Source organism: Impatiens glandulifera, chromosome 4, assembly GCF_907164915.1.
Source record: "Impatiens glandulifera chromosome 4, dImpGla2.1, whole genome shotgun sequence".
Taxonomy (NCBI): Eukaryota; Viridiplantae; Streptophyta; class Magnoliopsida; order Ericales; family Balsaminaceae; genus Impatiens; species Impatiens glandulifera.
In genome coordinates this window covers 10,031,902-10,057,571 of record NC_061865.1, presented here as the reverse complement: position 1 = coordinate 10,057,571, position 25,670 = coordinate 10,031,902, and the positions used below count along the sequence as shown (strand labels likewise).

The 25,670-nt window shown below is 33.4% G+C and overlaps 3 protein-coding genes across 3 annotated transcripts; 2 read left to right on the top strand and 1 right to left on the bottom strand.

Moving 5' to 3' along the window:
* Positions 1–626: 626 nt before the first annotated feature.
* Positions 627–914, bottom strand: LOC124934687 (keratin-associated protein 6-2-like). Its single transcript, XM_047475205.1, has one exon. The coding sequence runs from the start codon at positions 912–914 to the stop codon at positions 627–629; it is 288 nt and encodes a 95-aa protein (XP_047331161.1).
* Positions 915–7,593: 6,679 nt separating this feature from the next.
* Positions 7,594–8,670, top strand: LOC124937049. Its single transcript, XM_047477561.1, has 2 exons — positions 7,594–7,942; positions 8,238–8,670. The coding sequence occupies exons 1-2, from the start codon at positions 7,637–7,639 to the stop codon at positions 8,262–8,264; spliced, it is 333 nt and encodes a 110-aa protein (XP_047333517.1). The 5' UTR covers positions 7,594–7,636; the 3' UTR covers positions 8,265–8,670.
* An 80-nt stretch (positions 8,671–8,750) lies between these two features.
* Positions 8,751–9,608, top strand: LOC124934686. The gene has a single exon (XM_047475204.1). It carries the CDS (start codon positions 8,751–8,753, stop codon positions 9,606–9,608), a length of 858 nt encoding a protein of 285 aa, XP_047331160.1.
* Positions 9,609–25,670: the final 16,062 nt, after the last annotated feature.

Sequence of the window (25,670 nt, the reverse complement as noted above, 5' to 3'; positions counted from 1 at the left end):
CAATAACATTATGATCACTTCTTTTTATCCATTGGTAATGTTAAAAAAAACAAGTGTTTGGTAACTTGTATTTGGTATTGGAATTGAAATTGAGTCTAATTCTAATTTTGATAAACCATATAATTGAAATTAAAATTGCATTGTAATTCAATCTAGTGTAATTTTATACTTCTTAATTTTATTTTTTTTAATTCGAAAATGTAATTCAATTTTTTTTTATATTTTTTCAAACAAAATAATTTATTATTTTATCATTTAAAACACGATAATTATTTTTTGAATTTAGGGTATTAAAATATCGAACTAATTTTTTTTTTAAATTTAAAGAGTTAACACGTTGAACAAATATTTTGTTTTTGAATTTTGGAAGTTAAAATGTTGAAACAATATTTTTTTGAATCCATCAAGTTAACATATTGAACCGTTTTTTTTTTAAATTGAAACTTAAAAGAATATTTGACACATAAACCAACCAAATTGATTGTGTCAAACTAATATTTTAATAAAATAAATAATATATATTAAAATTATTAACTTTATATTATTTTGTTCAAATATAAGAATTATGATTGAATTAAAATTTATAATTTTCGCATAGGAATTGAATTGTAATTCAATACCAATTTTTATGCACATCCACATCCACATCCACATCCACGTCCACGTCCACGTCCACGTCCACGTCCACGTCCACGTCCACGTCCACGTCCACGTCCACGTCCACGTCCACGTCCACGTCCACGTCCACGTCCACGTCCACGTCCACGTCCACGTCCACGTCCACGTCCACGTCCACGTCCACGTCCACGTCCACGTCCACGTCCACGTCCACGTCCACGTCCACGTCCACGTCCACGTCCACGTCCACGTCCACGTCCACATGCAAATGCAAATCCAAATCCAAATCCAAACATAGCCTAAGACTAATTACATTAAGGGAACTAATGAATGAACGTGATCATAAAAATGGAATGATTGAGAATATGTATGAGAGACTACATAGTAGAGAGAAATATAGATGGATGATATTACCATGGTAATGTAAAACAGACATGTTCGATTCCGTCTCAAACTACAGTTGAATGCAATAGTTCATGCTAATTTCCTACATTAGACTACGTTTTAGGCTATGTTTGGTATTATACAATATTGTAGATAAAATATAAGTATAATTACAGGAAATTGTAATATTGTTTGGTTGATTTATATTCATATCTACTTATTATTTAAGTATAATAAGTACTATTAAATTAAGTTAATAAAGAAAAAAAAATTAATTAAAAAAAGAAATAATTAATTAAGAAAAAATGTTTTAATAAGTTTAAGTGAATAAGTTTAAATTAATACGACATAGTTAACATAGTTTTAATGATGTGGTTAGAACAAAACTAAGTTGTGTAAATTGTCGTTGCGTAGATACAGTTCAAAAGACGTATGTCTTCAGATGCAGTCTGAAGCAAACGCGACTGAGCTTCTACAGACGGGTAGTCTGAAGAAGTGCGCGAGCAGACGAAGTCTGAGCTTCTACAAACGGCTATTCTGAAGAAGTGCGCGAGCAGACGAAGTCTGAACTTCTACAGACGGGTAGTCTGAAGAAGTGCGAGCAGACAAAGTATGAACTTCTACAGACGGGTAGTCTGAAGAAGTGCGCGAACAGAAGAAGTCTGAACTTTTATAGACAGGTAGTCTGAAGAAGTGCGCGAGCAGACATCTTGCTTCAGCAACCGTTTGAAGAAGCGTATTATGCATTGCTTCAGTTGCCGTCTGAAGAAGCATCTAATTATCTACTCAGCTCATTAACTTGACAATTAGTAGTTTCATCATCAGCCGTCAGCTTAACACACTATAACTACTTGTATTCCACGTATATAAATATTCCTCCAACCCTGTCCCGTACACCACATTCTTCTGAATATTCTGTAGTACGATCTGACACGCCACAATCAAACACATATACTCTGATGTACGATCTCGTACTCTTGGCGTGCATCCAATGGATAACTAACACGTGTCCAAAAGAAGATTCGACCGTTGATACACTTCATTATATAAAAGGTGATCCAAGGACAACGACGAACCTCTCAAACTAACTCTCTCAACCTCACAAAGTTGCAATCTCTGTCTCTCTTACGAATACTTTGCATGAATTAAGAATTACTAAGCGCTGTGTTTACTCTCGCTCCAAGAACATTATGTAATTCATCTACTGTTCTTTCTGTGTGAAATTTCAGTATTGTAAGTTGAACAAGGCCTGTCTATTCAATAGAGTGTTAGCTAGAAGTTTAGAAACAGACAATTGTTAAGTCATGTGTGTCTGACTGGGTTTATGTAGTGTCTATACAAATCAAAGTCTTTTAGTAAATATCCTTCTGGAAACAGAAGAAGGGGTGACGTAAGAGTTTTATCTCCGAACATTCATAAAACTCCGTGTGTAATTTATTTTCCGCATCGTTCAATCATTTATCTACCACTTCAAATCAAGCAAGCATTTCCGCATTTGAAGTCGTTCAAGAGCTTGCGAAGATTTGTGAAGAATAGAAACAGATTCTTAATCTCTAACAGGATTAAAATCGAATTGAAAGTATTAATTTATCAACTATATTCAGGCCCCCTCTTTATAGTCGACACCAATTCTAACACATACCTTCAAAAGAGTATAATATTATACCTACTTATATTTGTTACAAGAATATATAACTTTTATAAAATTTAATATTCCAATTTTATTAAAGTATTAAAATTTTAATATCTATATTATATTTTAAAATATAATAAATTATAACTAAATATTTATTTATATTAAGTGTGTTTAATTTTTTAATTTAATTTAAATAAAATAATAATAATTTAAATACTTATTTTTATTTAATTTTATATATATATATATATATATATATATATATATATATATTATCAAGCAAAAACTATATTATTTTAAGAATAAATTTGTAATTGTGATAGTTTTATATACAATTAAATATAATAATTATTTTAAAAAACTAATAAATATTAATTATAAAATAATGGTCATATATAAAATTAATTTATAAAATAAAATTGTACTTCATTATTAATAAACAATATTTATAATTAATTATATAAATAAGTGATATTATTATTATTATTATTATTAATTAATACAACTCATATATATAATTTATTTCAGAAATTAATTTATAATCATGTCATTCTAGTTTAAAACATGATTTTATTAAAATTATTAATTTTAATATTTTATTTTATGCAAACAATTAAAATATTATTTTAATATAAATATTTATAATAATACATCAATTTTAATTAATATATATTATATAATTATATAAGTTAAATTATTATTTATTTTTTATTAATTTTAATATAATTAATAATATAAATTACATCTAAAATAAATATTAAAATAATAATTTATTTAAACATATAAGAATAAAATGTCTTTTATACTTCTTATACCCCTCAACCAAACACAAACCAAACACAAGTAATAAAACTTATATAATTTATACATAATTTATATTCTCAACCAAATACAAAAAATTATATAATTTATACTATCCTTACAACTTTTTTATATATATATATATATATGATTTGAGGCTCAGTACCAAAATGCATGTTATAGACTTCGAAATTAGGCATATGATTTTGAGATTTAAATTGGTGTGTCTCAATGTTAGGTGTAAAAAGGGGAAGGAAGATATATGCGATTATTTGTTGGATTAAAAAATGCATGAAATCACGTATTGATGAAAATGTTAATTAAATCGTATTATTATGAAAATATCTACTAAATCGTCACAAAATTATATATCACAGTGAAGATGTCAAATATATCACATGATCTTTACCCTAATTATAAATTATATATATATATATATATATATATATATATATATATCACTAAAAAAAAGCTCAATTAACAGCGATTAATTACTGACGTATAAATATCGTCGGAAATATGCGACAGATTTTGCGACGGTTTAATCCATGATTAATCTAAACTATCGCAAATATAAATAAATGAAGAAAACTTCGTTGCAATGAATAAAGATATTTACCTATGGTCAATTATCACCGCCAGAGACGGATCTATGTAGGGGCTCGGGTGGGCTAAAGCCCACCCATTATAAAATATAATAATAAAATATATTTTTTTACCGTTAAAATGTGACATTACTCCATAATTTTTTTTTTAAAAAAAATTAATAGAATTCATTATTTTATTTATTTAATTATTAAAAAATGGTAAAACTTACCTTTATTTACCTATTTTATCTAAAAAAGTTTTTTTTTATTTTAGCCCACCCTAATTTTTTTTAAGCCCACCCCACCACCGAATCCTAGGTTCGTCCCTGAATTTGCCGCTAAACTAAAAGGTAAATTTTCGTGGCAAAATCCGTAAATTAATTCATACTATATTTTGTATGAAATTTTCGACGAAAAATATATAGCGTCGAATTTATATAGTTAATCGAAAAAATCGTAAAATTTCTAGTATGGAAAATACATCACAAATTTTCGACGTTATGTTCCACTTTTCCATCGTCATAACTTTTATAACCATAACTTTTATAACCGTAGTAAATTTTTTAGAAAATTCTCTCTCTATATAAAATTTAATCTCACTTAAATAATAAAATAAATAAAAAATAATTATTTTTAACTAATTTTTTATATAGGCTAATTAATTTAATAAATTATGTATATAAAATTAATTTATAAACAAATTAGTAAAAGATTTAATATTATCATCAATATAATCCGTGGATAATATATAACATAATTATAAATTAAATATATAACTAATTAGATTATTTTTTTTGGAAAACGGTTAAAACTATTTCATTAAAATCCCAAAAGTGGGAGGGTCAAGAATCAAAGCTAGATAAATTTTAGCCATGATTAAATGATGACAATCAAACGACCCTAAAGAACCTGATTAGTAGCGATCAAACATACAAGAAATAGAGATTACAAACAAAGATTATAAACTGTATCAAATCCTAATTATCTCAATCAAGATTTTTATTTACATACTAACCTGATGTTTCAACATGTTGTCTTCCTCTTTCCTTTGTCCTTCCTCTTCCCCTTCCCCTCTTCCTCTTGCAATGAAATGGGGATGAACTGAAGAGGTTGATGAATACTGCATATTTTCATTTTGATTTCTTTCTTTATATGAACTCGTTCTGATTTGATAGAAATAATCATTATTTTAGAATTTCTGGACTCTTCACCTTGTTGTTCTCAACTTGATTTTTGAGATCATTGTTTTTATTTCTTTCAACTTTATCTTTGGAATCCTCAGCAACTTTGGACTCCTTTGTATCAATCTTGGAATTCTCTTCTTTCTCATGATTAACCTGAGTATCTTCCTCTCTATTTTCATCAGCAACCACTTAAACTTGATTTAATTGAGAATCCTCAACTATCTCTTTAACATGATTAGGCTGAGATTTCAGCTCCTTCTTCGTACTGTTTTCTTCTTGTACAAAATTTTCTTTATCTCATGTTTCCTATTTTTTAACCACATTTGCTCTTTGAAAATAGACACATTTGTTTCATTTTCCTGCATCTTTACTTTCTGGCCTTTATGAATTTTATGATCTTCTTCCTTACCCAAATCACATTTTGGGATTGCATTTTGGAATGTATTGTAAAAAGAGCATCTGTCTGGCCTCCACTCATAAGTGAGTTCCATGACAGTAGGTTTTTCTTTTTTTTGTCTACTACAGTCATACTTTCGACAGTGTGCTTCTAGAATGCACTTTAATGCTAATTCTAGCAAATGATAGGTGTTATACTCCTTCAGTAATTGGATCCATGTATAATGGTCTATCCAATAAACCTGCAAAATGACTATGTACTTCAGAATTATACATATGTACATGTATATTCTAGAGCTTGAACCATATTTGTGCAGTTTCTTTTGGCTTACTCAATAGGTTCAAGTCTTCAGACTATTTTTTCAATTTCATATAGTTGGATCCTATATATCTATGCTCATTTTTCTAGAATTTCCTCCATATTAGATTCCTTCTTGAATTTAAGGAAATATAAATCATGGACATTTGCTGAAATTTTCTCCAGCCCTTTTCCTTCCTATTACTTCAATAGTGCATCTTTAGTAATTGGGAAGGATACTATGTTTTTCCCTATATAATTTCCCACAAGTACATTTTTCCATTCATTTATATAGTTTTCATTTACTTTAGTAGGCAATTTAAATTCAAATTGAGAATTCAATATCTCCACTTTTGTCTATGTATTGCCCAAGTACATTTTCCCTTTATATGCATGATCTTCTGACTTTTTTGCATTGTTGTTTTTCCAGACTTCGTTAATTTTCCATGTCGAGTTGCTCCTGATAGTATATGACTTAGATTTGGGAGCCTTCATCAGCTCCTTCATTGTAGCAACTGACAATTGAACAATTTCTTCATATTCTTCTTTTTTCAGCAGATTCCAGTCTTGAAGATAGTGGATGTTGAGTTGAATTGTAATATGTTGTGCTTTCTCTTTATTGATGGACAATTTCTCCCCTTTTGGCATGCATAAAGAGTTTTGTAATCTGAATCTTGAGACCAAACAGATTAGCTCTTTCATTATAGCGTATTTTTCAAATTCCTTCATTATCCCCCTGTTGTTCTGCATCATTTTCAACAGAAATTTTCCCAGTAGCAGTTGGAGCAGATTACTTACTTGTGTTGGTATCTAGCTGTTCTTTGATAACTTCTTTAGCAATTCTTTCAATATCTTTGACGACTGCTTCCTTGATTCCTTCCAGCACAAAATCTCTAACTTCCTTAGATTTATTACTTTTGTTCTTTCCCTTCCCCATGATGGAAGAAACGGAAAAAAGAACAGAGTAATTGCAGGAATCTTATGACGCAAGACAATATCGTGTCGTCCATGCTGATCGGATTGTGCCGCCTGTGCCGATCGTACCACCCATGCCGATCGCGCTTCCTTTGATAAATTGTGATTTCGGTGCCGATTTGATGACTTCTGACTCAAGACAATATCGTATCACCTATGACGATTGTGTCGTATGTGCCTATCGTGCCGCCGTGCCGATCGTGTCGTGATGTGCCGCTTGCCGATCGCGCTTCCTTAAAATTCTCAAGAGTTTTTTTCTCTCTTTCTAGGGTTTGATTTTTGGAAATTTCATATACTTGTAATTAGATTATTTATATATATAAATAAGATAAAATTTTACTTAAATATTAAAGCAAATGAAATGAAATTATTTTTTTATATATATGGTTAACTCTAATTAATTTAATAGGTAAATATAAAAATTAATTTGTAAATAATATAAAGTAAAATAATATATTTAATATCGGATAATATTTAATATAGAAAATTAATTTATAAATAAAATAAAGAAATATATTTAATATTGCGTTGCAAAACACGTGAATAATATTGGGCAGGGCGTAAAAAAAATCCGTAGATAATATCTATAGATAATACGGCCTGTCAAAAAATCTGTAAATAATATAGGCCTTGAAAAATCCGTAGATAATATAAACGGTAACAAAATTCATAGATAAATACGGATATTACGGAGCGTCGAAACATTTGTGTATAATATACACTGTCGAGAAATATGTAGAACCTGAATAATATTCTAATGTTTCTTAACTTTCATTTGCGCCTTGTTTTACCTTGTGATTTCTTCTCTCACACAGTGGATGGAGACGATGTATTTGAGGTACCCGTTTCAGATTTCTTCTTAAATCAACAGACCTGTTGCTTGTTTCTGTCAAAGTTGGCCTCGTTCTCTTCATTTTCTACTACGAAAATCTCTACAAGCCTTAGGAAATCCTCAATTGCGATGGCGATTGATAAGGGGAAGAAGAAATTCGATTTTCGTAGCTTCGTCTCCAAACCAGATGAAGCTGTCGATTTCTTTCTCGAAGTTGTTTTGCTCAAGGAGGTGAGTTACCATCAAAACCTAATGATTATGAGCCAAACTTGTGTGAATTTCAGTGCTAGTGATTTCATCTATTAATATTTGCTTTAACTTGTTGATAATATGTTTGGATTCTACCTTTTGAGATGAAGTTATGTTTGGTTTAACATTATAGAAGTTCAGGAAGATGAATAATTCTCCCTAAATTCACAACTGATGATGAAAGTCAGACCAATGTCTTTTGAATATGCTTTAATCAATAATCTTATTACCTTTTGCATACTTTTATTAAAATGGATTGATTAATCATGATTTGTAGGAGAACTCTTTAACAACTGAATCTTGAGCTGGAAAGTGATCTTGGACTGAAGAGGAGTAAGCAATGTCTTCTTCTCAATTGTTAATTACAGTAATATTTGAATTCAAATTGTTTAATCTATTGATATGTAGTGAGACACTATGAATTTGTATACTTGATTCATGAAGATCACAATGAAGAGGTGGAGAATGTAAATGTTAAAAATAATAAATAATTAATAATCTTGGAAAACATTTAATGTGATGGTGAAGCTCAATTGTTGAAGATGAAGCGTGAAGGAAGATGAAGCTCAAGAGATGCATTATTTAGTGTCATAAATTGTATTTATTTTGAGTTCTAGATTGTTCCATCTTTTCCTTTAAATTGAGAGTCTCTCATTAGTTTTTCATATATAAAAATTAAGTGAGCTGTAGCTACTTAAGAATTCTATCAATAAAATCCTATTTTCCTAGTTATAATATTTTCCGCACCAACAAATTTGGTATCAGAGCAAGGTTACGTTTCAATCTTGAAATGACATCTACTCTATTCTCATACTCTCCAAGTCAAGTTCCTATCTTTGAAGGCGAATTCTATGAATTCTGGAGCAGCCAAATGGAAACATTTTTCATATCCCTAGGTCTTTGGGATATGATAGATGAAGAAGAACTCGATGTGCCCGATGAAGACGACGAAGGATATGCGAAATTTGAAAAGGATCTCAAAAAACGAGATGCATTAGCTTTGCGCTATATTCAACAAGGAGTTGGGAAAACCATATTCCCTCGTATTTTTGGAGTAAAAAAGGCTCAAGATGCTTGGGTGATATTTAAACAGGAATTTCAAGGTACGGAGAAAACGATCGCATTAAAACTCCAAACCCTATGGAAAGATTTTGACAATCTAAAGATGGAGGATCGAGAAAAGGTACAAGATTTTTCTTCTCGTGTTTCTACTATTGTCAATCAAATAAAAAGCAGCGAAGATGAAATCAAAGACAAAAAAGTTGTTGAAAAGGTTCTTCGAAGCCTTCCTCAAAAATTCGATCATGTTGCTGCTGCGATTGAAGAATCAAAAGATTTGTCCAAGATGACAATATATGAGTTGACTGGATCTCTTCTAGCACATGAGCAAAGAATTAATCGCTCTTGTACTCCATCAACTGATCAAGCCTTCAAATCCAAGCAAGTACCAGAAGCGTTTTCAAGAAGCCATCACAACAAATTTGGTAAGAAAAATGAAAAGACATTCGGTTGGAAAGGCAAAGCACCACAACAATCTGGTGATTCTTATTCCTGTATTATTTGCAAGAAAACAAATCATGAGTCAAAAGATTGTTATTTCAAATGCAAAAGATGCAAAATCCCTAATCATTCTCAAAGGGATTGTTGATTTCAAAATCAGGAGAAGAAAGAAGATGATGCAAAATTTGTGAAAGAAGATTATGACGTTATGTTTGTTTCTCTAAATGGTGAAGAGAAGTCAAAAAGTTGATGGTATCTTGATAGCGGTGCTAGCAACCATATGACCAGCAATAAAGATATGTTTGTGGATCTCAACTCAGACATTACTTCAACCGTTATTCTTGGAGATGGTTCTTATCAAGATGCGAAAGGAAAAGGAACCATTGTTGTTCCAACTTTGGGAGGTAATAAAAATCTTATCACGGATGTTCTTTATGTCCCTAATATTTCATATAATCTTCTTAGTATTGGACAACTTATTAAGAAGGACTTCTCGATATATTTTGATGATGGAAGATGCAAAATATTTGACAAAAAGAAGAATGTGGTTGTGGCAACTATCGAAATGAAAGATAAGACTTTTTCTCTCACGTTTCCATTGAAAAATGATTGTGCATTAAAAGTGGAAAATGAAGATTTGTCTAAGCTTTGGCATCTTCGATATGGTCATCTAAATCAACGGGGACTTCAGCTGCTAAAAGAGAAAAATATGGTGGTTGGACTTCCTTCTATTCAAGTGATGAATGATATATGTGAAAGTTGTATTTATGGAAAGATGCACAAGCTCCCATTTCCCAAAACTACATGGCGAGCAAAAGCACCACTTGAACTTGTCCATTCTGATATATGTGGCCCGATGCAAACTCCTACTCCTGGAGATAAGAGGTATTTCATTCTCTTTGTTGATGACTATACAAGAATGATGTGGATTTATTTCCTTAATCAAAAGTCCGAAGCATTTTCTATTTTCTTACGATTCAAGTCTCTAGTTGAAAATGAAAGTGGTCATATAATGAAGTGCTTGAGAACTGATAGTGGAGGAGAATATCTCTCAAATTCCTTTACGGAATATTGCAAAGAAAATGGTATCAAAAGACAATTAACCGTTAGTAGATCTCCACAACAAAACGGCGTAGCTGAACGAAAAAACCGTACGATTGTAGAGATGGCGAGAAGCATGCTGAAAGGAAAGGGAATTCCAAATCTATATTGGGCCGAAGCTGTTCACACAGCTATATATATTCTCAATCGATCACCAACCAAAGCGGTCAGAAATAAGACTCCATTTGAAGCTTGGTATGATAAAAAACCCGTCATTGATCATTTTAAAATATTTGGGAGTATTGCTTATGCTCTAATCCCATCTCAAAGTCGGGAGAAGTTTGAAGAGAAAGGCCAAAAACTTGTGTTCATTGGCTACAGTGATGAATCCAAGGGTTATCGATTGATGAATCCATTGACCAACAAAATTACTGTATCTCGAGATGTTGTTTTCGATGAAAAAGCTACTTGGAATTGGAAAGGGAAAGAAGTTGAAGACTTGGGATCACAACCATTTACTGATCCAATTGCATCCGAAGCTAGTACATCCCAAGCTAGTACATCCCAAGCTAGTACATCCCAAGCTAGCTCATCTCAACCTTCTGCACAAGACTCAGAACCTGATTCAGATAGTCCTCCAAGAAAGACCCGAATGGTTCAAGACATTTATGATGAAATTGAGTTTGGATTATTTTCTTGTGAGCCACAGTCATTCTAAGAAGCTTCTCAAAAAGAATATTGGCAAAAAGCAATGAAGGACGAGTTATCTACAATTGAGAAAAATTCAACATGGGAACTCGTGGACTTGCCAGATGGAAAGAAAACTATTGGTTTAAAATGGGTCTACAAAGTAAAGTACAGTGAGGATGGTTTGATTCAAAAACATAAAGCTCGACTTGTCGCAAAGGGTTATTCTCAACAACCAAGAGTTGACTTCTCAGAAACTTATGCTCCTGTTGCAAGAATGGAGACAATCCGTACTTGTGTAGCCATTGCAGCTCAGTTGGAGGTAAATATATTTCAACTTGATGTAAAATCAGCTTTTCTAAATGGAGAAATTCAAGAAGAGGTGTATGTTGAGCAGCCCGAAGGTTTTGAGATCAAAGAAAAAGAGAAGAAAGTTTATCGACTAAAAAAGGCATTGTATGGGTTAAAGCAGGCACCCCGAGCGTGGAACAGCAAAATCAATAGCTATTTCATCAAGAAATGATTTAATCGAAGTACAATTGAATCATCTCTCTATGTGAAGATTGTTGACAAAGATTTCTTGATTGTATGTTTATATGTAGATGATCTCATATATTTTGGAACAAACAAAGCTATGGTGGCAGACTTCAAGAATCAAATGATGAAAGAATTTGAGATGACAGACTTGGGACTCATGAAATATTTTCTTGGCATACAAGTTAAGCAAAGTCCAGGAAGAATTTTTCTATCTCAAGAAAAATATATTGAAGATCTGCTCAAGAAATTCAGTATGAGTAAATGCAAGCCCCTCTCCACTCCTATGGCGTTGAATGAAAAATTTCAAGTTAACGACAATGGTGTGAAAGCTGACTCAACTAGTTATAGAAAGTTGATTGGTTCCTTAATCTATCTCAACACAAGACCGAATATCACACATTCGGTAAGCTTTCTTTCTAGATTTTTGAATGAGCCAAGTCAAATTCATTTTGCAGTCGCAAAAAGAATCCTCAGATATCTTAAAGGCACAAAAACTCAAGGCATTGAATTCAAAAAGGAAAGTGAATGTAAGCTGGTTGGTTATACAGATAGTGATTGGGCAGGCTCGATTGATGATCGAAAAAGTACCTCCGGTTATATCTTTTGTTTTGGATCAAATGTAATATCATGGAGCTCAAGAAAGCAGAAATCTGTGGCATTGTCATCAGCCGAATCAGAGTATATAGCATGTACTGATGCACCTTGTGAAGCTGTTTGGCTTCAAAGAATTTTAAAGGACATGAAGTTTGAGCAATGTGAGCCGACAATTATTCATTGTGACAATATGTCAGCTATTGCAATGACAAAGAATCCTGTTTTTCATGCTCGGTCCAAACATATTGAACTACGACATCATTTTATTCGAGATTTGGTTACTCAAGAAGTAATTTCCATGAAGTTTATCAAGACGGAGGATCAGCCAGCAGATATCATGACCAAAGCCGTCACGATTGACAAGTTCGACAAATTCAAGAAGAAAAACTCAAGATTACTAATTAAGAGGGGGTGTTAAAAATAATAAATAATTAATAATCTTGGAAAACATTTAATGTGATGGTGAAGCTCAATTGTTGAAGATAAAGCGTGAAGGAAGATGAAGCTCAAGAGATGCATTATTTAGTGTCATAAATTGTATTTATTTTGAGTTCTAGATTGTTCCATCTTTTCCTTTAAATTGAGAGTCTCTCATTAGTTTTTCATATATAAAACTTAAGTGAGCTGTAGCTACTTAAGAATTCTATCAATAAAATCCTATTTTCCTAGTTATAATATTTTTTGCACCAACAGTGAACTCCAAAGTTAGAGGTGAATCTTCTATCCCATTATGCCTCTCTACTTATTCAGTTTAAAGAAATTGATTAAATTTGTGATCAGATTTCTTGAAAGAAAAACAAGGAAGGTTATGGAGGTTCAATGATTGGGGTCTTCGAAGACTGGCTTATAAGATAAAGAAAGCAAAGAGGGCTTATTATATTCTAATGAACTTTGAAATAGATGCAATAAAATTCGATCTCAACTCCATCCATGAAGATGAGCCGTCACCGTTTGAAATAGATAATTATTGTTTTGACACTGATTTATTATTTTTGCAAGCATCATTTGATGAAAACTCGTAGTTCATGATAACCATATTAAGGTAAATTCTTGTACTGTTTGTATGGTGATGTTCAAAATTCCTTATGAAATTAAGTGTCTTGTTTTTCTCTTTGTTTTCTTATTCTTATTCACATGTTTACGGCAATAGGAAATGCAGATTAGAACAATCATTTTTCTACTGGATGAGTTTGACTTGTTTACACATGTATAATAGTGTGATACCAATACTCTTATATTATGTTAATATTTGTTATCTCTTTAGGGTAAACAAAAATTGCTTTATAGCTTGTTGGACGTGTTGCAATCTATATCATCACAAGTTGTAGTTATCGGTCTAAGTTGTCTTACTGGTATGTGATGCTAAAATGTTTTTTTTTCCAGTTTCCAATGATTTCTTTTTCTAATTTGGTTAAGTATTTTTTTTGAAATTTCTTTTTATGAATTGTTTTTACTAGCAACAACAAAAACTTTTAGATAGTTGTTGATCAATTTGGAATTTATTTGCATGATGCTGATCAGCTCTTAGAGAAGATGGTAACATCTCGTTTCTCATTGAAACTAGTTATTCTTTCTCCTCGAATGAAGACTCTTTAAGGTAGACTTTATCATTGCATTTTCTTGTTCAATTATAGTTAGACAAACTCTATTCCGTCTTGTTCTTCTTGCTTCATGTTGATGATGGTGGTTGTGCAGATTAGTGGACCATGTTCTTTTACTTCTCAAGGACTCAAGTTTGTCTTCCCACTATGTAGAACAACTTAATATCAAGCTTTGAGTTTTGAAAATTAATACATAATCTTGTCTGATGGCTATTGTCACGGGCTAAAATTAGATCCGTGTGGCACTAAGTTAGATCAAAGAGATTCTAACTTAGTAAGCCTTTTTGAAACAAGAAAACTCAATGCAAGAATACTAAGAGAGAGAAACAAAGCTTGAGAATAAGATTATATTCAACATCAACTCTTTACAAGGTGTGACTACATGTATTTAAAGAAGATTGTGTAAATTACAAGTAAGCATTAAATGCATTAATGATGGGTAGGTTGAGTGTGGGCAAGGAGATAGATTGAGTATGGTTTTGGTAATAGAGAGAGTGTGGACAAGAAATTAAGATTGAGTGTGGTTTTGGTTAAGTCTTGCTTGGTTGTTCTTCCATTTTTCTCCCTTCTTGGATTGAGCCATGACTTTGATGGACCTCTTGATGGACCTCTACTCCTCTTGATTGGGCCCTCCCACAAATGGACTGTGACATACTCTCCCACCTAAGTCGTGGCCGCCTTCGGCTCGACCTTGGACCAGTATTCTTCGATCTTCTACTTGAATTTCCACAAATGGTCTTCTTTTTCCCAGCTATTCTCAACATCGGGAAGGTCCTTCCATCGTACAAAGTATTCGACGTAAGGGGGAACACTCCTTCTTCTAATCACTCTATGAGATATAATTTCCGTGATATCCTTGTCGAAGGATATCGTGACGGCCGTTGCCGCTTGATTGGATTGTCCCCTCTCTACATTCTCCGTATCCTCGTGAAATAGTTTAAGTTTACTTACGTGGAATACCAGATGGATCTTTAGTTTGGACGGCAACTCCAATCTATATGCGACCTTTCCCACGCGCTCCTCGATTGTAAATGGTCCTTCGTATTTACGTACAAGCCCCTTATGCACAGATCGTAGAAACTTAAATTGTTGTGAAAGTAACTTCACCATTACTTTGTCCCCCACCTCGAATTAGACTGCACGCCTTTTTAGGTCCGCTCACTTCTTCATCTTCTTGGCGGCCTTATCTAAGGACACTCGAGTAAGATATGCCTCCTCTCCTAAGGATTTGGCAAATGTATAGGCGGACGGGCTTTGACCTGCATAACCGGTCGCTAAACTTTGCGGAGTCACTGGTTGCCTCCCTGTCGCTAGTTCGAACGGACTACGCCCAGTTGATTTGCTTTTTTGCAAATTATATGAGAATTGTGCCGCATCCAGAAGTCTGCTCTAGTCCTTTTGGTTGACGCTCACGTAATGTCTCAGATATAATTCTAGCAAGGCATTGACCCTTTCTATCTGTCCATCGGTTTGTGGATGGAAGCTGGTTGAGAATGCTAAATGGGTGCCCATTAACTTGAACAACTCCGACCAAAATTTCCCATTAAAGCGAGGATCTATATCGTTGACGATCGTCTTTGGTACTCCCCAATGCTTCACGATGTGTTTCAAGAACAACTTGGCTGTATCGACAACCGTGACGTCGGATGGTGCCGAAATAAAAGTTCCAAACTTGGAAAAACGATCAACCACCATTATGATTGACCCGACCCACCGAACTTGGGTAGTGTTGTGATGTAATCCATTGAGATGCTTTAGAATAGATGTTCCAACACTAGTAATGGTTGGAGCAAACCGCCTAGTTGATGTTGTTCGATCTTGTCTTGTTGGCAAATAAGACAAGTCCGTACATAAGCTTCCACATCATCCCGCATTTTGGGCCAGTAATATGATTCCTCTATCAGTGTCATGGTGCGGTGCATTCCTGGGTGACCCACCCATTTTGAATCATGACTCTCCTTCAAGACGTCGTGACACAAACTTCCCCACTTGGGTACGAACACACGGTTTCCTTTAGTTAGGAGTAATCCATCGTCGACCCAAAATCTTCGAGTCTTGCCGCTTTGAGCAAACTCCATGAGTCTCAGCGCATTGGGGTCCTTCTCTAGGCCCTCTCATATGCATTCCCATATGTTGGTCTCCAGTTGACTAATGGCGGCCAACTCTGCCTTGCGTCTTAAAATGTTGGCTACACGATTGGTAACTCCCGGCTTGTACTCAAATGTGTAATCGAACTCGACTAGAAATTCCTGCCACCTAGCTTGCTTAGGAGTTAACTTCTTTTGCGTTTGGAAGTAGCTAATGGATACGTTGTCGGTCCGTACCATGAATCTGCTTCCAAGCAAATAGTGCCTCCATGTACGTAAGCAATGCACAACTACCGTCATCTCTTTCTCATGGACCGTGTATCGCCGCTCAGTATCGTTTAACTTTCGGCTTTCATAAGCAATAGAGTGCCCCTCTTGCATCCACACACCTCCAATGGCAAAGTCAGATGCATCGGTCTGCACCTCGTACTCTTTGGTATGATCCGGTAGTGCTAACACCGGTTGTTTAGTGACTTTGTCCTTGAGTCCCTCGAAGGCTTCCACACACTTTTCATCCCACCTCCATGATCAATCTTTCTTCAAAAGGTCGGTCAAGGGATCAACTATTTTTGAGTACCCCATGATGAACTTGCAGTAGTAATTCACTAAACCAAGGAATGAACGAAGTTGAGGTACGGTTTTAGGTGCTTCCCATTTTTGAATGGCTTTGACCTTGACCTCATCCATCATAATACACCCTGACTTCACTCGATGGCCAAGAAACATCACTTGATCTTGGGCAAACGAGCACTTCTCCCATTTGGCGTATAACTCATTCTCTCGCAAGGCCTGGAGAACCAATCTCAAATGCTCCACATGCTCATGCAAGGTGGACGAGTATACGATAATATCGTCAAGGTAAACTACCACAAACTTATCTAAGTAAGGGTGGAAGACCTTGTTCAAAAGGGTGCAGAATGTGGCTGGTGCATTTGTAAGACCAAAAGGCATGACAAGAAATTCATAAGATCCATACCTCGTAACCATGGTGGTCTTCGTCTCATCCCCTTTTGCAATCCTCACTTGCCAATATCCGGACTGTAAGTCGATCTTTGAGAACCACTTGGCTCCTCCAAGTTGATCGAATAACTCACCAACAATCGGGATCAGATACTTGTTTCGAACGGTCAACTTGTTCAATGCCCGATAATCTACACACATTCTCAATGACCCATCGTGCTTCTTTTGGAATAGCACCGGAGCATCGTAGGGCGATTTGGATGGCTAGCTCATTCCCGCATCAAGCAACTCTTTCAATTTCTTATACAACTCCTTTAGCTCGGGAGGTGCCATTCTATAGGGCGTGCGAGATGGTGGCAATGCGTCTGTCACTAACTCGATTTTATGGTCCACGTCCCTTTTTGGCGGTAATTTCCTTGGGAGTTCGTTAGGTATTGTATCTTTGAACTCCTCCAACACTTCTTGGACTTCTTTGGGCAATTCTACACCCACCTTGCAATCGTCTTCATCTTCTATCGCTGGAGGCCTCGGCTAAATTGTATAGCCGATAACATTCCCATTCCGTCTACTTCCCTTCTCACCGGTATGACACTAGTTTTCTCATTGTCCAAGATGACCAACGAATCAGAATAGGGAATTATACATGCACGTACCTGATCGAACCATCGTAGTCCTAGTGCTACGTCGTAATCGTCAAGGGGGATTACTGAAAATGAAACCTTTCCGCTCTAGTCTCCGATTTGGATTTTCACTTCCTTAGCTTCACCGGCCATCGGCTTGGCTTTCGTGTTCACGGACTTGATGGTCCCCCTTGATTGGTTGATGTGGAGACCAAGCGCCTTAGCCACTCCTTCACGCATGAAGCTGTGGGTTGCCCTAGTGTCGACAAAGGCTTTCACACGCTTTCCTTCGATCACCGCCTCAACAAACATTGAACCCCTCTTCGTTCCTTTAATTGGCTCAACAATGCTAGCCTTAACAGCATTGAGAAACCTTAAAGATCCCAGTTGAGCTCCTTGGACTGCCGCAACTTTCTTCCCTTTGAAAGGACACATGAACTTGAGGTGGTTGGTGGCACCACAAATATGACAAGTTCTAAGCTTACCCGTTTCGTCGGCTTGCCTTCCAGGATTGTTGTTTGGTTGCCACTTCTTGGGTTGGAGGTCTCCCTCACCTTTCTCCTTGTTGTTCTTATTGAACTTTGGTCTATCCATAAACGTTTTAAGCTCAATAAGTCTTTCAGCAATCGCAATTGCCTCCGAGACGTTCTGTACTTTCGCCCTTTGTAGTTCTAATTGCGCCCATATCTTTAGGCCGTTAACAAAGGTGAACAAGTCCTCTTGTTCGGTGAGACTAGGTAGCTTTAGCATCAACTCTTAGAACTCTCTCACATACTCCTTTAAGGATTGGGAGTGTGTAAGTTGGCTTAAATGCTTTCGAGCTTTGAAATCAGCGTTTTCGGGGAAGAATTGACGTTTGAACTCGGTCTTGAAATCCACCCATATTTCCATTTGTAACGTACCTCGTTCGATGTCGGCTTCACGTCTCCTCCACCACAACAACGCCATATCTATCAAGAAATATGGTGTCATTTGCAACTTAATGCGATCGTCAAGTATGTTGGATGCCTTAAAACACCTCTCCATATTCCATAGGAAGTCATCCACTTCCTTTGCGCTCCTTGAGCCCTTGAATGAAGTTGGTTTGGGAACATCAATTCGATGAGGTGCCGCACCTCGAAGTTCCCCTCCTCCATTCCACCCAATCCGCCCCTCCAAGCCTTCGATCCTTCCCATCATTTCCCTTCGGAAGGCATCGATCGTGCCTTGGACTTCTCCCTGGATTGCTTCAAGTACCTCATTCCGGATATCATCAACATTCACTCGAACCATCCCAAGCACTTCGTCTCGAATGCTATGCTTCGAATTGTTGATGATTTCTATGATTTCATTCTCAAGTTTTTCACCTTTCTCATCAAGTACCTTCACTCTATCGGCCACCGTGCTAAACACTTCGAGAGTTTCTTGGTGCTCTCTCATGCCTTCCTTAAGCCGAGTCACCCGAGCTTCTATGGCAACACTTCTCTCGACGGACTTGCCCTTCCTAGATACTTTGTCCACTTGTTCTACGATCGGAACCTTCGTGACATTGGCACTCGAATCCATCTCTTGCAACTTGAATGCGGAAGCACAACCTTGCTCTAATACCACTTGTCACGGGCTAAAATTAGATTCGTGTGACACTAAGTTAGATCGAAGAGATTCTAACTTAGTAAGCCTTTTTGAAACAAGAAAATTCAATGCAAGAATACTTAAAGAGAGAGAAACAAAGCTTGAGAATAAGATTATATTCAACATCAACTCTTTACAAGGTGTGACTACATGTATTTAAAGGAGATTGTGTAAATTACAAGTAAATCATTAAATGCATTAATAATGGGTAGGTTGAGTGTGGGCAAGGAGATAGATTGAGTGTGGTTTTGGTAATAGATGGAGTGTGGACAAGACATTAAGATTGAGTGTGGTTTTAGTTAAGTCTTGTTTGGTTATTCCTCCATTCTTCTCCTTTCTTGGATTGGGCCATGACTTTGATTGACCTCTTAATGGACCTCTACTCCTCTTGATTGGGCCCTCCCACAAATGGGCCGTGACACTATGCTCGAAATGGAGGTGCCTCATTTTGAAATATGCTTATTTAATTGATGAATAAATGAAGTGATGCTCATTACAAAATTTTGTTTTGTTTTGCAGGTAAGGTGAGACAACAGGGACATATTATAACTTCGAGTGTAGTTCTTTCGTCGTTGATATGTGCTTGAAGGATCAAAGTTTTGATGAGTCGCGTTGATATATTTTGTGTCAAAAGAATTAATGTGTTTATGAATTATGGTAGTATTATAATTAATAATTTTAAAAATATCATACTTATTATAAATATGTTTTAGTTTTAATGACTTTGGATTTTAATGATTTTGGATTTACAGTTTAATTTGAATGTATTTAGTGTTAATGAATTATTGATAATATTATTTTGTGATAATGAATGATTAATTATGTTATGTTATTTTATTTTATATTTAAATTTATTTTAATTTATTTGTGAATAATATAATTTTTTTGGTAAAAAAATAAAATATTTTAAATTTAAATATGTGCTAAAAATAATAAAAATTAATTATTTTGTAGAAAATTTTCGTCATAAATAATGTCGTAAATATTGTCGTCAATATTTACCGACTAAACAAAATGGAATGGAAAAAATGTTGAAAAATTATGTATTGTAAAAAAGCGTCGCAAAAACTTTTCGACTAAATATCCATTCGTCGAAGTATTAGCGACACACATATTTGCAAAATAATTATTTAGAGGGAAAAACGTCACAAATTATATATTCGTTAAAAGTTCCGTCGCAAATCCACTATTTTCTTGTAGTGTATATATTATAAACGAGAAGAGTGAGTGAAACTAAAACCTAGAACAAACAAAGAGAGTTAGAATTTGTAATCTCAATTATTGAATCAATTATCTGAAAGTAAAACATATAACATTATTTGTCACACCCAAAATTTCATTTTAGACCGAGTAACTTCGGTCCTGGCCAAAAACCAAGGACCCAAGACAAATTTGTGTCGGGGCCGAGGGAAAATCTATGTCACGACCGAAGGGTCCGACCGAGGGAGTTTAACCGAGGGAGTCCGACAAAGGGAGTCCAACCGTGGGGGTCCGATTGATTATATTTTCCAACACATACTTATGCAACCTCATTCTTATGCCATATCATGCTTCCAACTCATACTTATGTCACCTCATGCTTATGCCACCTCACGTTTCTAACCCATACTTATGTCACCTCATGCTTCCAACCCATACTTATTCAACCAACTGATGACAAGCAGGTGACCAACCATTTTATTAAACTATTATTTAAACCCATCTGATGACAAGCATGTGACCAACCCTTTTTGTTAACACATATCTATGACAAGAAGGTGACCAACCCTCTTTTGTTAACCCATGCCTATGACAAGCAGGTGACCCAACCCTTTTTTATTATTCTATCATTTAACTCAGGTGATGATAAGCAGGTGACCAATCCTTTTTATTATTTTATCATTTAACCCAGCTGATGACAAGCAGGTGACCAACCCTTTTTCTTAAACCCATGCCTATGACAAACTGATGACCAGCCCCCTTCATCATTTACTTAGCCATCCCATGCTTATGACCAGCTGGTGATTAGCCTTATTAAGTACTATATATATTGCACCCCTTCATTTACTTTATCCTTTTCCTCCTCATCTCTACTAAGAAAACTGAAGGCACACTTTAGGAGCAAAATCATAACACACTTTAGAAGCAAGATCATAACATAAAAGCAAGATCATCTAAGGTAAGCTCTTTTCTCAACTCATCTTTAGAAACCCACACTTGTTTATATAATCTGTTTTTGCAAAGTATGATCTATTTTTAATGGTATGATCTGTTTTCAAAGGTAAGATATGTATTTCAAAGGTATGATACGTTTTGTGAACAATGATATATGGACTGGACGGATCTGGGAAAAAGGCTAGCCAGGTTGAGCTCTGGTAGTCTGATTCCAAAAATATGTGCTGAGGTTCTATTGGGACTAGACTTCTGGGACGAGCTCCAGAAGATCCTACCCACACAGACAAGTGTCTAACCAGGTTGTGGACTTTAGAGATAGACTCCGAAGAGTGCCTTTCCAACTATGTGCTCAAACCGGATTCTAACTTTCAGGATCAACCCTGAAATGTAAAGGGTCATTATGTGCTCAAGATGTTTCTGTTCCAACACTTTGATAAATTGTTTTTATAAATCGGCACATCAATACAAAACAGCTTTTACATGTCTTTTATATACTCTTTTAAATTGTTTGTTGGGTCTTTAGACTCACTATGCTTGTGTGGTGTAGATACATAGCCATAGCTTTATGTTGACATAATGTAGGGAGACTTAGAGAGTGGACAGGGTGCAGGGGAGGTGTGTGTGGGAGGAGAGACAAATGAAGTTCAATCACTTTTTAGGGTCTGGCACTTAAAAGACCACCGTTTTTGTAATAATGAACCATCTTTTAATTGTTTTTGATGTAAAGGACTGGGTCTGCTTTTAAAAGACCGAATTTTGTAAAGCCACTTATATATATATATAACTCTTCCGCGAATGTTTCTGTTTTTCCGTTTATGTATGTAACGTTTTAAAAACATCCAGCACTTGGTCTAATAAATTTAGGAGTCAGAGTTGTTACATTATTGGTCCGAACTTGAGTAAGATTTTTGTGTCGTTATTTCATTTTTTCCACTTTTACGCTATTGTTATGCATTCCACTATAGTTGTTATTATTGCGTTTTCATCCTCAATTTGATAGTTCTAATTGGGTTCCAAGAGTAATTTAACATTATGGTGTAAGCATCTATGGAAAAATAATTTTTATCCAACTATTTCTCAAATTTTAGCAACTGTTTTTATGTTTAGTATAAGGACCTGCATCTTATTAGTCTTAAAATGCCTTGTTCAAATGTAGCTAAGATGAAGCTAATCATGCCTAAAAATATGTTCTTGTTCAAATGTAGCTAAGATGAAGCTAATCATGCCTAAATATATGTTGTCGTTATTGTTGTTTCTTGTAAAACTCATGTACTAACATTTATGTACTGAAGCTCTGGATTGTGTCTCTTCAATATCAGATTCATCAATTGCAGCTCATGAACCTTCAATTTGTATTGGTTTATCATTTTTACAGAGTCATTCTTACCAGGTAGACTGCAAAGACACAAGTATATAGTGTCCACGCCAACTAGTGTGGGCATGTAAAATTGCTGATGTACCTTATTTTTTTGAAGGGTGAATCTATTTTCACTAATTCCTCGCAAAAGTCGTAGGTTGATAGTTGATGTACTTGTTCATCACTTTTGGTAGAATTTCAGATAAGAAAAATGTACCTAATTAATTAGCCTAAATTCATTTTCTTCAAGAGATAAATGATTTAATTGATAACTTATTCTGCAGGGACATGCTGATGCATCTATATATATATATATATATATATATATATATATATATATATATATATATATATATATATATATATATATATATATATATATATATGGATCCCTTCTTTTACTAGGTAAACTGTCTTAGGAATTGATAAGAAAAAGAATTGACAAGGAGAAGAATAAGTTACTATCGTCTACAGAATAACAATAGACTTGTTTGGTGATTATTCACTTGGTCATAGCTTTGTTATGAATATAGTATTTTTGATAGAGTGTGATTATGATTTGGTTTAAGCAAATTCAGACTAGTTATCAAATATAATAAATATTTTGACTATATTTAAATGATATATATAATATATAGAAATATATTTACTAATGTTGTATGTATAGATGAAGATCCTTAAAAATGTGATCGAAGATAGAGTCATACATGAAGATAAGAACAATATCTAGTTATATTCCATATATATAAATGATATATATATAGAGTATAGAAATATATTTACCTTAATATTATAAGAAATATATTGAAAAACTTGATGTTATTGATAAAAATGAAGATCCTTTAAAAAAAAATATTAATAAAAGAAAGAGGGATAAATATAACTTATAGATGAATTGAAAAAAATAAATACACAAGTATATGGTAGTTCAAAATAATAAATATTTTGTTAAAGCTAAAATTGTTACTAGTTGAATTAGTTTTAACGTTAAATAGAGATCCATTAAATTTTGCAACATTTGAGATTTACACAATTACAAACATTACTGTAATTTGATGATTAACATTAACTAAAGCAACATGTATTGCACTATAAAATAGAGGATTTTTACGTGAGAATTGAAAAATATTTACTAAATATGTCATTTGATCAGCAATAGGTATCACAATAATACATATTATCGATATTGTAAACATTAATGCAATTTAGCGATGAACATCAACTAATGCAAAATGTATTGCACACTAAAACAAAAGATTTTTATTCGAAAGATGAAAAATATTTACTAAATATGTCATTTAATCCGAAATAGGTTTCGCAACAATATATTTTATCGATATTGTAAACATTACTACAATTTGCCAATTAACTCTTGCAAAATGTATTGCACTGAAAAATAGAGAATTTCTACTTAAGAGTTGAAAAATATTTACCAAATATGTTATTTGATCTGCAATAGGTTTTGCAATAATACATATTATCGATATTGCAAACATTTCTTCAATTTGGCAATAAACATCAATTTATGCAAAATATATTGCATTCTTATACATAAGATTTCTACACGAGAGTTAAAAAATATTCACCAAATATGTCATTCGATCCGCAATAGGTTTCACAACAATACATATTATTGATATTGCAAATATTATAATAATTTGACGATGAATATCAACTAATGCAAAAAATATTGCTAATAGATTACTAAAATTTCAAACAATATTTTCAAAACTATTAAATATTACTGCAATATAGTTTGCAATAATATGATATCACAAAATTAGTTGTGAAAAAATTATTTATTATTGTTAATGCAAAACGTTTTGTTAATATAATACGAATATTTTGAACGATATTTTAAAAACTATTAAATATAATTGTATTTTAGTTTATAATAATACTAATGGTAGAATTAGTTACGAATATATTATTTATTTGTGTCTTTATGTAATATTTATTACCACTTTCATTATCAAAACTAACCCCAATTACTTAAATACTTTATTTAGCAATATTCACAAGATTATTTATAAAATATGTGATACAGTATTTAATGGAAATATAAAAACTAATCCAATTACTTAAATACTTTATTTAGCAATATTCACAAGATTATTTATAAAATATTGACGTTAATAAATCTGAGTGATAGTATTAATATCTTTCTTTCGTTTTTTTTGTTACTAGATTAGTTGCAACAATATATTTATATTAATTTAGAAAAATTATTCTATTTTTATATTTTTAGTGAAATATTTTGCAAATATATATTTTCTAGATTATATTTTACGTAAAAAATTATTTTGGTTGAAAATATAGTTGGAAGATGTGCAATATTTCGTTATTGCAACGTAGATTGCAGTTTTCAAAATTTTGCATTAATTTTTTTCGTTATATATATATGTTTGCGATTGGACGATTTTTTTTAGTGGTGTTACACTAAATATGAGCAGTTCCTTTTATCTATTTACTAAATTTTCAAACACTATTAAGGTGTGTTTAGAGACATTGGAATTGACATTAGAATTAGAGATTAAAATTAAAGGATCCAATTCCAATTCTTATATTTGATAGACCTTTAGTATTAAGAATTAGAATTCTAATTCTAATGGAATTCAATCTAGTGGAATTTTATAATTATTTTTAGGTCGAAATTGTAATTTAAAATTTTATTTTTTTTAATGTTTTTTCAAACAAAATAACTTATTGTTTTATCAATTAAAACACAATTAAAGTTTTCCATAGATAATTTTTTTTTTTAATTTAGGATGTTAAAATATCGAATCATTGTCTTTTTTTATAAATAATTTAGTAAGTTAACATTTTGAACTAATATATATATATATATATATATATATATATATATATATATATATATATATATATATATATATATATATATATATATAATCGATATTTTATTTTTGAATTTATGAGTTAAAGGTAGAACCGATATGTTTT

Excerpts from the sequence above, each read along its gene's own strand:
- LOC124934687 (XM_047475205.1), bottom strand. The coding sequence starts at position 914 with ATGTTTGGATTTGGATTTGGATTTGCATTTGCATGTGGACGTGGACGT.
- LOC124937049 (XM_047477561.1), top strand. The coding sequence starts at position 7,637 with ATGTTTCTTAACTTTCATTTGCGCCTTGTTTTACCTTGTGATTTCTTC. Across the intron at positions 7,943-8,237 it reads AAGTTGTTTTGCTCAAGGAG|GAGAACTCTTTAACAACTGA; the intron begins GTGAGTTACCAT and ends CATGATTTGTAG.
- LOC124934686 (XM_047475204.1), top strand. The coding sequence starts at position 8,751 with ATGACATCTACTCTATTCTCATACTCTCCAAGTCAAGTTCCTATCTTT.